This window comes from Eubalaena glacialis, chromosome 15, assembly GCF_028564815.1.
Source record: "Eubalaena glacialis isolate mEubGla1 chromosome 15, mEubGla1.1.hap2.+ XY, whole genome shotgun sequence".
Lineage (NCBI taxonomy): Eukaryota > Metazoa > Chordata > Mammalia > Artiodactyla > Balaenidae > Eubalaena > Eubalaena glacialis.
This window is the reverse complement of record NC_083730.1, coordinates 55,483,707-55,498,612: the sequence shown is the minus strand read 5'-3', so window position 1 is coordinate 55,498,612 and position 14,906 is coordinate 55,483,707. Positions and strand designations below refer to the sequence as shown.

The following is a 14,906-nucleotide window of genomic DNA, read 5'->3' as shown; positions in this document are numbered from 1 at the left end:
ATTTTTCTGTAGAATCTTGAGGATTTTCTATACAGAAAAATACAGTGTCTGAATAATTTTAAATTGTTCCTTTTTAATCTATATGATTTTTCTTTATTTTACACCTTACTGCACTGTCTAAAACTTCCAGGACAACACTGAATGAAGTAGTGGGAGAAGACATAGTTGCCTTTTCCCAATCTTAGGGGAAAAGCATTTAGTCATACACAATTAAATACAATCTGAACTACAGGTTTTTTGTGGATTCTCTTTATCAGGGTATGAAAGTTTCCTCCAGTTCCTAGTTTGCTGAGAGATATTTGTAAACCAAGAATGGATACTGATTTTTTTTCAAATGCTTTTTCTGCATCTACTAAGATGATATTATGGATTTTCTTTTTTAATATGTTAATATGCTAGATTACACTAATTGACTTTTGAACCTTAAACTAACTTTGCAATCCTGGTATAAACCCTACTTGGTCAAAATTTTTACCTAATGCTGGATATGATTTGCCAGAACTTTTAATATTATTCTCTGTACTTTTCTTCAATCTGAAAACTAGACTAAACTATGCAGGTTTATCTGTTTAAAATAGTTTTCTTTAGCTTTATACTTTCATTTCATTTTACTTATTTCTACTGTGGCTACTGATGTTTCTATTTACAAAATACAATGTAAAGGCAAACTTAGTATTATGAAAGCAGCAATGTTGCATAACAAAAACAGTAACAGATTTTTAAAAGCATGTGTTCCAATTCTTGCTACCCTACTTCACAAAATTACACACCCCCACTTTGTACTAACAAGCATTCATCCTTTTGCCTCCCATCAAATAAGAAGGGGTCAAGTTTCTCCATCTTTTTAGTTCTTCTGCTGTATTGTTAAGTAGGAAGGTGAAGCAAATTAAACAGCAACAAAATTTGCCTGCAATTTCAATAAGATGTGAGAAATTAAGAAAAATTTTTTAAAAGTTTGCAATTCAGAATCTGGCACTATATTCGAAAATAAAATTAAGGCTGAAAAAATAATTTTATAAAGGAGAGAAAAACAGAAACCAAAAAAATTGATAAGTAAAATTCTGAGCCAAGATTTCAAAGTGTAGAAACGATAAAAGAAATTAAATCTAAAGTTAAAAAGATGTGACTATTTAGAAAAATAAAACTTTTCTAACAAAACATATGTAACCAAAATTGAAAGATAACACTAAAATCAACCCAACCTAAATGTATCGATATGTATGGTTTAGGAACAGATAAAAAAAATGGAGTGGGGAGGATTTTATAAACCAAAATCTTATTAACAATTATTTAAGATGAAAAGATTGAAACTATCTTAATAAGTTCTCTAATCAAATTTTAAATGATAAATATCTAACATCAAAATCCAAAAAAGAGTTTTTATAAAAGAACATCTGTAAAACTTAAATATAAGCCGGCTTTCACGGAGAAAATTCTCATATCTCAGTGGTAGGAGGGCTTTTCATATGTAATTGATTCTCACCTGCAGGTATTAAAACATAATAGCTAATTCATTTATAAAAGAAAAACAGAGGATAAATATAATATTATTGAAATTCAATGTGCATGTATGTATATGCTTATTTTAACATTTATTTTAGTCATTTACTTTTTATTCCCTTGTCTGCAAAATATCTTAGATTCTCCTGATAAGCTCCCAAACTGACAAAGTTTCTTTCCCATTTCCTACTCATTTGATGTAGGTACTATTGATGAAATAACCAGAGTAGATAGAAAGAAAAAAAAGGGAGGGGGGGGCTTGAATTATCTAAGTCAATATTTCATTATATATAGTCTGCCATTAACCTCCACAAAAAATTACTTACATCTGCTTAAAAAGTTGTCAATATTTTTGTTTTTTCTTAAGGCAGGAAAATCCAAATCATATACCAAAGCATCCAATCCATCCTAAACAAATAAACAAACAAACAAAGTTAGTTTTTTGGTTCACACTATGAACACTTTCCTTTTTTATGAGTAAAGAATAAAATATATGCTTTAACATTTAATTTGCCTTACTCTCATACATCTTGCATTCATTTAACACCTTCTACAAGGTTACATGAGTACTGGGAGAAGAGAAAATTTGTTTTTATTGCATACAGAGTTTTCACCTTCTAACTCTCCCAGGCAGAGGAGCAGCAAAATCACCGCAAATTGGCTACAAGTGACCTCAACTCGTGCCCTTTTCCCCCATATAAGGGAAGGAAATTTTACTTTTCACTTTCCCTTAACTACTGCATTTATTTATTTCACAGACACTCATAAAAAACAAATGGCCTATATTTTTGACTACAAATATTTTATAAGGTAGTATAAATATTAGTTCCTAAAATGTGAAGTTTAGTATAAAATAAATTCTGCACTTGGATACATTTTTATGGTATGTTTTTAATAAATATATTGGGTTTTCCTAACAGTTCTATTTCTTTCTTTGAAGCACTTTCTAAAGCAACTATTAGTAAAGGACAAATGTGGGCTTTTACTTTTACAGGGATATTTAAATATTATCTAAGCAATTGCAGGGCTATGTGAAGGTGTACCAATCAGTGTTGAAATGGGAATGCATCTATTCAGATTATACCTTGTCATGTGGTAGGAGCAGAGGAAACATTCAGATAATCCCAAGTAATCTTCATTTTATTTAACTGGGGAAACTTAGTTTGCTACAATAGAGCCCAAGAATAAAAACAGAAGCAGCAAAGGAAAACACACCTTCTGGAGACCATGTACAGTCATGTTCATAAGAGGTTGAAGGAGAAATCAAAGCCAGGGGATATATACTTTGTATTAAGCCAAAGGTGTGAGTAACTCAGTATATTTAAGAATACTTAAAATATTTCCCTAGGAAACCAAAAAGCCCAGTCAAATCTTAATAGGTTTTAAAATATATCATTGCTTAGGCTGGAAACTGACCATGGAGAAGACGACTAGTAATACCAATGTTGTTGACTGCTTGAAGAGACCAACCCACCCTATCACTGGCTTTTCAGAATTCAGAGATTTGTACAGATCTGAAGAAAAAGTTCCTCCACTAGAGAAAGTTCATCTATCCTTGAGATACATTTCTTAGAGTCTTATAAACCATTTGAATATTTCTGTTAATTATTTTTACAATAAAGAGACAAGAACCTTTACTTGGTCTATTCTAAACTGAAAACCAATTAATAAATATATGAACTCACTATTTTCTAGGAAAAGGTAAATTAAATATATATATACACACCCATTTGACTAGGTTTTAAGTTCTTTGAGGCAGAAACCACAGTTAAATCTCATTTTCTCCCACAGCACCTAGCAAAATGTCCTGAACAAGTGTGCATAAAATGTACATTAAACCAATGATTTTTATGCTCCACAGCAAAGGCATTATATTTATTACTCAAGAAATAATACTTTCTTAGATTAGATACTAAGTTTCACTGCATCGTGTCACTCCAAAAAATTATACAGATTATAGAGTAGTACAAATAATTTTAGCTACACAATTTTAGGCCGAATTTTGATAAAGTCATCTGGGAAATGTAAGTAGGCATAATGCAATAAAATCAACATATTATTATATCTTATAATAACTATTATTTTAAGAACTCTTAGTACATATCTACTTCCAAAGACACTTCCCAGTTTTAAAAGGTTCAGGACACCTAAATTTGTAACAGCTTATATTGTTTTCTAGTATCAAATAAAACATTAAAAAGTGAGGGAAATGTGTATTAAATTTTACTTACAACACGCTCTCTTCAGTAAATATACTGAAAACAACTGCCTCCAATTTTATTCCAAATAAGTTTTTTTTAAATTACTAAATGTTAGACAGAAAAGAACCTCAAAAAATAACGTGTTTAACCACCTCATTGCACAGCTAAGGCAAATAACAATCAGAAATATTAACTGACTTGTCCAATGCCACACAGCTAGTTAGTAAGCTGTGTTATAATCAAAATATGAACTCTTAGTCTAGTAGCTACAGAAATAACATGACCATGATAAAAACATGATTTAAAAATCCTGAATCTCTTTAAAATGAAGTTAAGAATTGAGAATAAACATGTATATTTAAATCCAAGATGTACTGTTCAAAAATTAATAGAAAATCACAAGTCATTCTTCTAATTAAAACTAGAAAGTACACTGGTTAGGACTCAAACCTAGTGTTCTGGCTGAAAATACTACGTTTTCCCTAATACACCACTATTACCTCTTTTGCATGACCTTCCCTACTACCTATTAAATCTAACAGTTCTCCTTGTATTAGAGTTATTTTTTACTTTAATCTTCACAGCTAATTTCAGATGCTGTGAGTAAGCTAAGCCCCAGAACTGAGCAACACGTTTTACTCACAGCATGGCAGGCACTGTTGGCTCTCCTACCCCAACAATTATTTCCCCCTTCTACCTTCCTCATTCAACTTTGATTTCGTTCGGGCTACCCACCCTCCTCCATGAGACTACGAGCATCCAAGAAGGGAGAAACCTTCCCCAACTCCAGGAGGTCACTTCTGATTAGTCTAATCTAAGCTAAACATGGAGGCCTATTACTCTTGCCAGTGTTCAGCTTAAGTACAGGAACATGGTAATAATCTGACACATGTAACATGAGGGAAAAACCTACAGAAAGGTTTCTGGGGAAAGTTTCTTCTCTCTTGAAAGAGATACACGTCAGACATAGTCTCTCCTTTCATGAGAAACCGTTATATCTGTATGTGACACCTTAAACAACAGTAGCCACCTTGGGGCCTCAAGGGAGGTTGGCAGGAGAAAAAGCCAAACACAATGAGGACAACAGAGACAAAAGATGGAAGGAACCTGGGTCTCTGATGATGTTTGTTGAACCACTGAATTAATCTACTCTGGAACCTATTCTTCCCATGCTTTCTCGAGATAATACTTTTTCCTTATGGCTTAACTCAGTTTACATTGGATCTTCTATTTCTTGTGACTAAAAGCATCCTGAAATACACAGTAAGAGTTCATTAAATGCCAGTGAATCGATGTAGGAGCTATAGGACTTATTGCACTGAGAGGATCATCCATTCAAATAGTGAGACCAGGGGCAAGACGGGGCTGACAAAAAGTGTCACTCTTTGGTAAATGTTGTTTGTATAACTGCACAGCACTATGGGAGAAGAATGATTTTTGATTCATATTAATAATTAAGTGAATTCCAGATGGGTCAAAAGAATTCAACCATGAAAAAATAAAGCATTTTAAAGAAAAAAAATAAACATAGTATATTTATATATTACTGTTGGAAGGACAAGTCACATAACCTTCCCGAGCCTCAGTTTTCTCTTTTGTAAAATGGGAATAACTAACTACAACTCAGAAAGGATTTGTGAGAGTTAAATGAGTGAGGTGTATGAAGTGTTTGACCATTAAACAGTCCCACTTCCCACTCTTTCCTTTATTTCTCTAGCTGACATTTCAAAGTTCTACAAGTTTGTCTCACTACTGATAGAAATGACACAAACAGAAAACAGATATTTTAATCATGTGGTCATAAAACCTTAAGAGTAAATCTCAGGTCATGATGTTAAACTGTTCCCAATGTAGTAATCCCATATATAACTAAAATTTTTTTGTTTTTTACATAAGGCATCTGACTTTTGCTTGACCAAGAATTCAATCATGCATTTGTTAATGGAAAACTAGCTGCCTCCGCTAATTGTGTATGGTCACTAGGTGCCCGGACCTATCACCATACACTTTAATTTTACAGACGTAGGAGACGGTATATGGCTTTTCAGTATCACTCATAAGCAAAAATTATATGTCTTTTATCAGAGAAATAAAATGGGGAAGAAGGTACTCTTCTAGCATAATCTAAGGCATATACCAACAGAGGCTAAGGGGAGTCAAAACACTGGGGTTGGTGAGAGGGATGCAGGCTTCCATTTTTAATGAAGTAGAGAAGCTACACAAAGTAAGAAATGTCCATATCCAACCACAAAGTGGGCCAAGGAATCCTGACTTCTATTCAACACTCTGAAGTTCTCTAAAATAATGGAGAATAAGACTTCCCACTTCCTAAAGTCCATATTCTAGTATGAGAATTCAGGACCTTAATAGAAATTAACATTCTTCCAAGTGCAAAAACAATTCACAAGGAATGGGAGCCAAAGCATGTAGTCCCACTGCTCCTTCACTCAATTTTAAGATTTATGCAGTAAGGAAAGCTACCCTCTACTTTCACATGTCCATCATATAGCTTAATCATCAGTATAAGAATTACAGAGGAGAAAACATGTAGGAGAGGAGTCAATCAATGTCAAAGAATTACAATAATTAAATTCTTTGCTACTTATATTTGAAAAATGATAGTGGGCCAGTTATAGCAGTGTATTTTGAAAGAAGCTAGTCACACTAGAGAAGTATTTTCACGTAAACACACAAAGGCAGGCATAATTAACGACAAGTATAACATTTTACAAGAATCTCTAAAGAATGGACATTTCACATTTCTTAAGAAGTGCTGGTATTAGGAGGGGGAAAAGCACCAGTTGTGTTATCTCACAACAGAGTTTAAGCAAAGGAGAAACAGAATAAAATTATTCAACTGAACACTGCTGCAAACTTTAGTCTCTGGATAGTTTTAAATTACAAAAGTAAGATTCCTGTGTAAAATATCATTTAGGATTAGATCCATTAGTAATAATATATTTGTTATAAGGTATGAGAATATAATGGCACTAGGAAAGGAAAATATATTATGTATAAGAAGCATCAATTTGTTTTTTGAATTTGTAAAATTTCAAAATCAAAATTGTTACTTTTCTAAATAAGAAATATTTTTTGAGAAACTGCAAAAAAAAAAAAAAAATCCATTAAAACTATGGCAGTAAAACCAGGGCTTCTGGGACTTCCCTGGTGGTCCAGCGGTTAAGAATCCGCCTTCCAATGCAGGGGACACATGTTCGATCCCTGGTCAGGGAACTAAGATCCCACATGCCGCGGGGCAACTAAGCCCGTGCAACATAACTAGAGAAGCCCACACGCTGCAACGAAAAGACCCCTCCCCACCGCATGCCACAACTAAGACCCGACGCAGCCAAATAAATAAACATTAGGGGGGAAAAAAAAACCAGGGCTTCTGAAAACCAAACTGCTTCTAAAATAGGCTGACTTTTGTTTTTTTTTTTTTTTGACTGCTGTCAAATGTTTGATGACAGAGGATGTACCATTTGAAGAAAATATTTTGGGTCCATGTTAATCTCTTTGTTAGGTAAAGAGATAAGAAATTTCTCAAAATTAAATCACTGATATGAAAATGGAAACAGAATTTCCTCAGGGAATTTTAACAACTTCTGATATGAAATACGATTAAAATCTGTTTAACCAATGTGACATTACTGCATACATGCCAATATTCCCTAGGACAATTATAGTACAAAAAATTAAGTATTCCAAATACTTAGTAAAACATACAGTGGCTCTTCCCAATCAGTCTCAAACTATACCTTTCCAGCCTCATTTTCTGTACATACATATATCTAGGCTTGAGCCACAGTGTGCTACCAGTCATCTCCCAAACGGCCCACTCTCACTCTATCCCACTGCCTTTGCACCTGCTCTTTTCTCCAGCTGGGATGTGAATATTTCTTATGTTTAGACTGCCTCAAATGTTTGTGCTGCCTTCCCCAACACTCTGAGAAAACGTTAAAAAATAAAACACCTACGTGCTTCCTATTTAGGAATTACCGTACTTGTTATATCGTAATTATTTATTTATAAGTCAGCCTCCTCCTCTGTAGGAAAACAGAAATAGTAATAGTAATAATAATGAAGATAATAATAGTAATAGTAAAATACTTCCTGTCTCTGCAAGTTCACTGGTTAGTAGGTAGAAAAAGTAAATAATACAGGATCCTCAGTGTTACAAAGTAGTCCCTTCTGCCCACTTTTTGATTGGATTGCTTGTTTTCTTGATATTAAGCTGTATGAGCTGTTTGTATATTTTGGAAATTAATCTATTTTCTTCCAATCCGTAGGTTGTCTTTCCGTTTTTTTTATGTTTTCCTTTGCTGTGCGAAAGCTTTTAAGTTTAATTAGGTTCCATTTGTTTGAGCAGATCTTTAAAGAAGAGAATTGAGAAAGAGTAAGATGGAGGTAGGGCAAGGCAATCTAGAGAGAAGAAAGGCAAGAAAAGTTTAGAGAATGAGAGTAGGATGCTCTGATCCCATAGGGTGAGAAGGAGGAGGTACAGGAAACAATGCTCTGAAGATGGGTTACAGAATGTGTATTAAAGGTATAACATACCATGCTAAGAATTTCAGTATTTATCTTATGATGATATCCACTTGGAACCACATGAATTTTGGGGAGACGAAGAGTGACATGACTGTTTTTTATTTTATCAAAGTCTGACAATGATAAAGACAGTGGATTAGAACAGGAAGAGACAGGTGGAAAAGGAAGCAATTAGGAGGATACTGTGGTAATACAAGCATAGGAAGCTATCAATACAAGTCTGAACTAAACTGGGGCAATAGGAATGGAGCATTAGAAGCAAAAGAACCTGATGAATGACTGAAAGAGGGACAGGAAGGATTAAGAATGATTATATAATTATAAGAATGACTATCTATCTTCTAGTTTAGGTAAGAAGATAGTGACTTCATTAACCAAGGCAGAGAATACAATTTGGAGAGAAAATATAAAGATGTTAGATACACTGAATTTGAGGTCCCTGTAGGATAGCTGCCATTTTATGGATAACTAGATGGCAGTTAAAAATATGAGTTTGAGTTCAACAGAGAGACTGGACTGTGATATAGACTTGGAAGTCATGAGAATACTCTGAAATCCATGATAACAGATGCAATTACCCAACAAGTGTAAACCAAGGGGAAAATGGAAACAGAGTGAATAATAGCATCCTGGGAAGCATTAACATCTGAGAGATAAGCAGAGCAAACATGACCAATGAGCAATAAGAGAGGTGGGGAAGGGAGATATAACAGCATCGTGAAAGCTGAACTAACTCTAGAAGGAACTTAAGAGCACAGCAAAATGCCACCGTGAGGTCAACTAGAATGAAAAATGCAAAAGGAGGCAAATAATTTGTGATTAAAATGTCACTGATGATAGTTGCATAACAATATAATGCCACTGAACTGTACACTCAGAAGTAATTAAAATAAGTTTCACGTTATATATATTTTGCCACAACTTTTTAAAAAAGTCACTATTGGACATCAGCAAAATGGCGGACTAGGAAACTCCAAACTCTCATTCCCCTAAAGAAATGTGAAAAAAACCCCAGAAGCTCTCTGAACCAACTTTGTAAGAGCTCAGGAAAACAAAGGTTAAGAGCAACCAAGCAAATATCCAATCAAGTAAAAGCCATATTCAAATGGTAGGAAAGTTTTGTGACATGTTTACTCACTGTTACCCCACTCTCTCCCGGAGTGGGGGTGGTCTTGGTCTTGAGTAGGTAACAGATTGGTTCCCACTTCCCCCACCTTGAACCTGAGGGAGCAGAGTAAGACCGTATTTGTAAACTATTATGTATGTCTGTTTTAACCCATCTGGGGGATGCCTGAAGGACCAAGGCAAGGACCTTTCTGTTTTGTGTAACTAAGAATACAGGTAGACAAAGCGGTGGGGGCACAGCTCATAAAAGCTACGAGACAACTATAAACCCCACAGACTCCTGAGGCAAGAGATTATGGTAGAGACATACAATAGACCATCTAGGCCCAGAGAAGCTGAAGTGAGACTCTTTGGGAAATTCTTTTTTTAAAGGTCAGTATCAACCTTAAATAGAATGCTTCTCAGAGTGGAAGGGGCATAAACCAGCTTATAATGGGTAGAAAAGTTAATGGAAAAGGAACAAATGAAATAATGGCCAAAAGAAATGAGAAAGATTAGAAGCTTGCATGATGTAAAACCCAAATTTGATGAAATACTTTTAGGTAGAAGAGACATATTTTTATAGAATAAAAATGATTAAGTGAGGTTCCAAAAAAAATGTAAGGGAGGACAGAATTAAGATACAAAGTTGAGACATCAACCTTATAAAAAAGAAAAATACTTCTATATAAACAGTATCCTGTCAAAAGGGCACGGAGTCATATTCCAATCTAGAACACTTAATAGTCACCGTGATCTTAAGCAAATTATCTAACCCTTCACAGCCTCAGGTTCTCATCTGTAAAATAAGGATAACAACAATAACTACCACATAGGTCTGCTGTATTGTAAGAAACTGATATATCCTAAGAAGTCACAGAAATATATTCATGGATAATTTCAAAGAGGATCTGCCTCCTTATCACTTTAACAGTTTATAGGTATGGGTGAACACAAGCTAGACTTTGTGTTGGCATGAATAACTGAAAGAGTTCAGGTGGTTCGATTTTGTTTTGGGGGAGAGAGTTTATTTTTCAAATTTTTCCTTCAAGTGTCTGATTCGTTTCTTTGGGGAAAAATAAAACAAGTCATATGTTTAGTTAGCAGTAGTATAAAAACATTTTTCAAAAAAAACAGCTCATCAAATTTGTAAATGAAAGTGAGAAAAACAAGCTGATTTCCAGCCAACTATACTTGACTAATAAAAAATGAAATGCACTTTCCCCTCCCAGTCTGAAGCCTTTTATTGAGTCGTAGAAATGGCTTGGGGAATCTTCATTTTTCAGAGTCCTTGTTACCATTAGGTTGGCACTCGTCAAAGAGCCAAATCTATTGGTTATTTTAATAAACACCAGTGTGTGATCTTGACTATTTAATAAAGAGGAAAGGGATGCAAAGCAATGTTTCCTTTCAAAGGCAGCAAAATGAGTCACTTGCCATGTGTGCTTCACGTCACCCTAATCAGTACATATAGTTACAATGTGGTATAGTTTTTTAGAATGATTGTATTTTGCTGTTGAATTAAAAAATAAAATAATATTGTTTAAAAGAAAAATAAACAGCTCGCTGTAATCTTTTTAAAGTTCCTATACAAATTTTCATAAAACTAGACCTTGATCATGGTGGGAAAAAAAGAACGAACAGAGACTCAGAGACCTGGGTAATCATAACAAAAGATTTAATATCACTGGAGGCCCAGAAGGAGAAAAGAAAGATAATGGGACTAAAAAGGACTGAAATAAATGAAGGCTAAAAATTCCCTACATTTGGCAAAAGACATAAACCTCTAGATTGAAGAACCTAACAGGACATATCTAAAGAAATCCAAACCAACAACAACAAAAACCTGTCAAAGTATAATTCTATATCCAAAAGAAAAGCAAACAAGATAATCTCAGATGACAAAAAACTAAGTGATTTGTGACCAGCAGACCTATCCTAAAACAATGTAGCTGACATACAATATTAAAGGAAATTCTTCAAATAGAAAATGATAAAAGAAAGAATCTTGGGATAACAGGAAGAATGAATGAAAAAGTAAAAATACAGGAAAATACAACACACTTTCATTCTCTTGAAAGTTGAAGCAAAAAATTTTAATATGACCTGACTGTTTCTCATTGTTTCTCATATAAAAAGACATTAAAGATGAATATATTATATACTAGGAGGGTAAAGGAACATAAAGAAGATAAGATTTCTGCCCTTCACTAGAACTAATAAAATGTCAACACCAATCAAATGTGGTAAGATATGTATGTCTAATTGAATACCTAGAGTAACCAAATAAAAAAGCTATACAAAGAAATACACACAAAAGCATTATAGGTAAAGAAGCATGTTTCCCCCATTTGGTTGGAAGAATATGATGAACCTTCATTGTTAAATTCTAATTCTGGAACATAAGATTACATCGTAAGTTGCCCAGGATAAAATCAGTGGCATCTACCTGTGTACCAGCCCACCGTGATGCAGGTGTTTTGGTCTAAAGGGACTTTTTCAAAAGCTCTGTGAGTCAAAGAAAGATTGTAGAGGCGCATGCCTACCAAAGCTCTCAGACTTATGATTGGAAAGGAATTCTTTCCTTTGAAGCCTCTCCAGCTTGTGTGATAGTAACCTCATTACGTGAAAACCCCTGAGCCAAGAATGAGTCAAGCCTGAAGAGGCTTCCATCTTCTACCACAGTGATGGCTGGCCCCCGTTCACATTCCAACACTCACTCACTCACACACACACACACACACACACACACACACACAGAGGCAATGACAATAGTCATTAGCTGCTCTATGTAGGGATGCTGGACTAGAATGGAAAGAGGTCTTAGTTGTAAAATAAGGGCTTGGACTTCCAGTATAAGATGAATAAGTCCTGGGGATGTAATGTACAGCACAGTGACTACAGTTAACAATACTGTGTTGAATATTTGAAAGCTGCTAAGAGAGTATATCTTAAAAGTTCTCTTCATATATAATTTACTATATGAACAAGCTAAAGAAGAAAAATCACATGATATTAACAGATGCATAAAAAGTATTTGACAAAATCCAACTCCTATTCATGAGAAAAATTCTCAGAAAACTAGGAGTAGAGGTGAACTTCCTCAACTTATAAAGAACATCTACAAAAAAACCTGAAACTAACATCATGCTTAATGGCAAAAATCTATGATATCCCTCATATCAAAAATCAAGAACAAGACAAGGATGTCCTTTCTCACACTCTTAATTTAACATAGCATGGGAACTCACAGCCAGCTCAATAAAGTAAGGGAAATAAAAGGCATACATATCAGAAAAGAAGAAATAAAATTGTCCGTATTTACAGATGGTATGATTGTCTATGAGGAAAATCACAAGGACGCTACAGCACAAAAATAAACAAAAAACACCTAGAACTAATAAGTGAGTTCCACAAGGTCATAAGACATAAGATCAACATTCAAAAACAACTGTATTTCTGTATATTAGCAATGAACATGAAGAAACCAAAATTAAAAACGCAATGCCATTTACATTTACTCAGATAAAAAAGGAATATTTAGGAATAAATCTAACAAAGCAAGTATAGAATTTATGCTGAAAACTACAAAATACTGATGAAAGAAATTTTAAAGAGATCTAAATAAATGGAGAGACGTATGGCGTTCATGGATTGGAAGACTCAACATAGTAAAGACATCAATTCTGCCAATATTGACGTATAGGTTTAACACAATTCCTATCAAATCCCAGCAAGAGTTTTTGTACTTGTTGTAGATATAGGCAAGATTGTTCTAAAATTTATATGGAAAAGCTAAGGAACTAGAAAAGCTAAAACAATTTTGAGAAAGAATAATGTGCAGGAATAACCGTACCCAAGTTTAAGACTTACACAGCTACAATGATCAAGACAGTGTGCGCTACTCATGGAAGGACACACATACAGTACTCCCTTGGCATCTCTGGGGGATTGGTTCTAGGACCCCTGCAAATACCTAAATCCAAAGATGCTCAAGTCCGTTAGATAAAATGGCACAGCAGAATTCCCTGGTAGTCCAGTGGTTAGGCTTTCACTGCTGGAGCCGGGTTCGATCCAGTCAGGAAACTAAGATCCTGCAAGCTGCACGGTGCAGCTAAAAAAAAAAAAAAAAAAAAAGGGCATAGCCTTTGTATATATCATCCACACATCCTTCCGTATACTTTAAATCATCTCTAGATTACTTATAATACCTAATACAATGCAAATGCTACGTAAATAGTTGTAATTACAATGTAAATGTTATGTAAATAACTGCTGACTACAGGCAAATACAAGTTTTGCTTTTTGAAACTTTCTGGATTTTTTTTCCCCTAATGTTTTCAGTCTGCGGTTGGTTGAATCTGTGGATGTGGAACTTGTGGATACAGTGGGCCAACTGTATAGATCAATGGAACAGAATAGAAAACCAAGAAACAGACCCACACAAGTATAGCCAAATGATTTTTGACAAGGTACAAAAGCAATTCAATGGAGGAAGGTAGTCTTATCAATAAATGGTTTTGGAGAATTGGATATCCATTTAAAAAATGAACCTCAATCTAAACTTCACACCTCACACAAAAATTAACTCAAATTGGATCACTCATTTAAATGTCGAAGTGTTTAGGAAAACAGGGTAAAATGTTTGAGAACTACAACTTAGTGAAAGCTTCTGAAACATGACACAAAAAGTATTTTAAAAATCTAAAAAATTTTTGATAAATTGGACTTTGTCAAAAATAACTTTTGCTCTGCAGAAGATCCAGGTAAAAGGATGAAAAGACAAGCCAAATACTGGGGAAAATCTTTTGCAAACCATATATATTAGAATAATTGAATAACTCTCAAAACTCAACAATAAAAAACAATCTGAGCAACTGACAAAGGACTAATCTCCAAAATCTACAAGCAGCTCATGCAGCTCGATATCAAAAAGACAAACAACCCAATCCAAAAATGGGCAGAAGACCTAAATAGACATTTCTACAAAGAATATATACAAATTGCCAACAAACACATGAAAGGATGCTCAACATCACTCATAACTAATCATTAGAGAAATGCAAATCAAAACTACAATAAGGTATCACCTTACACCAGTCAGAATGGCCATCATCAAAAAATCTACAAACAATAAATGCTGGAGAGGGTGTGGAGAAAAGGGAACCCTCTTGCACTGCTGGTGGGAATGTAAATTGATACAGCCACTATGGAGAACAGTATGCAGGTTCCTTAAAAAACTAAAAATAGAACTACCATGCGACCCAGCAATCCCACTACTGGGCATATACGCTGAGAAAACCATAATTCAAAAAGAGTCATGTACCACAATGTTCACTGCAGCTCTATTTACAATAGCCAGGACACAGAAGCAACGTAAGTGTCCATCAACAGATGAACGGATAAAGAAGATGGGGCACATATATACAATGGAATATTACTCAGCCATAAAAAGAAACGAAACTGAGTTATTTGTAGTGAGGTGGATGGACCTAGAGCCTGTCATACAGAGTGAAGTAAGTCAGAAAGAGAAAAACAAATACCGTATGGTAA

The 14,906-nt window shown here is 34.5% G+C and overlaps 1 protein-coding gene across 4 annotated transcripts in view; it reads right to left on the bottom strand.

Annotated features, from left to right (window-relative positions):
* Positions 1 to 14,906, bottom strand: part of ROCK1 (Rho associated coiled-coil containing protein kinase 1) — a 146,406-nt gene that overhangs the window by 108,631 nt on the left and 22,869 nt on the right. For 2 of the 4 annotated variants that reach the window (XM_061170278.1, XM_061170279.1), the window contains exon 2: positions 1,827 to 1,908. In XM_061170278.1, coding sequence (XP_061026261.1) covers positions 1,827 to 1,908 — 82 coding nt within the window. Of the gene's footprint in view, positions 1 to 1,826; positions 1,909 to 9,387; positions 9,428 to 13,329; positions 13,414 to 14,906 lie in introns of those variants that run through there. The other 2 variants (XM_061170280.1, XM_061170281.1) reach the window with 2 other exon arrangements.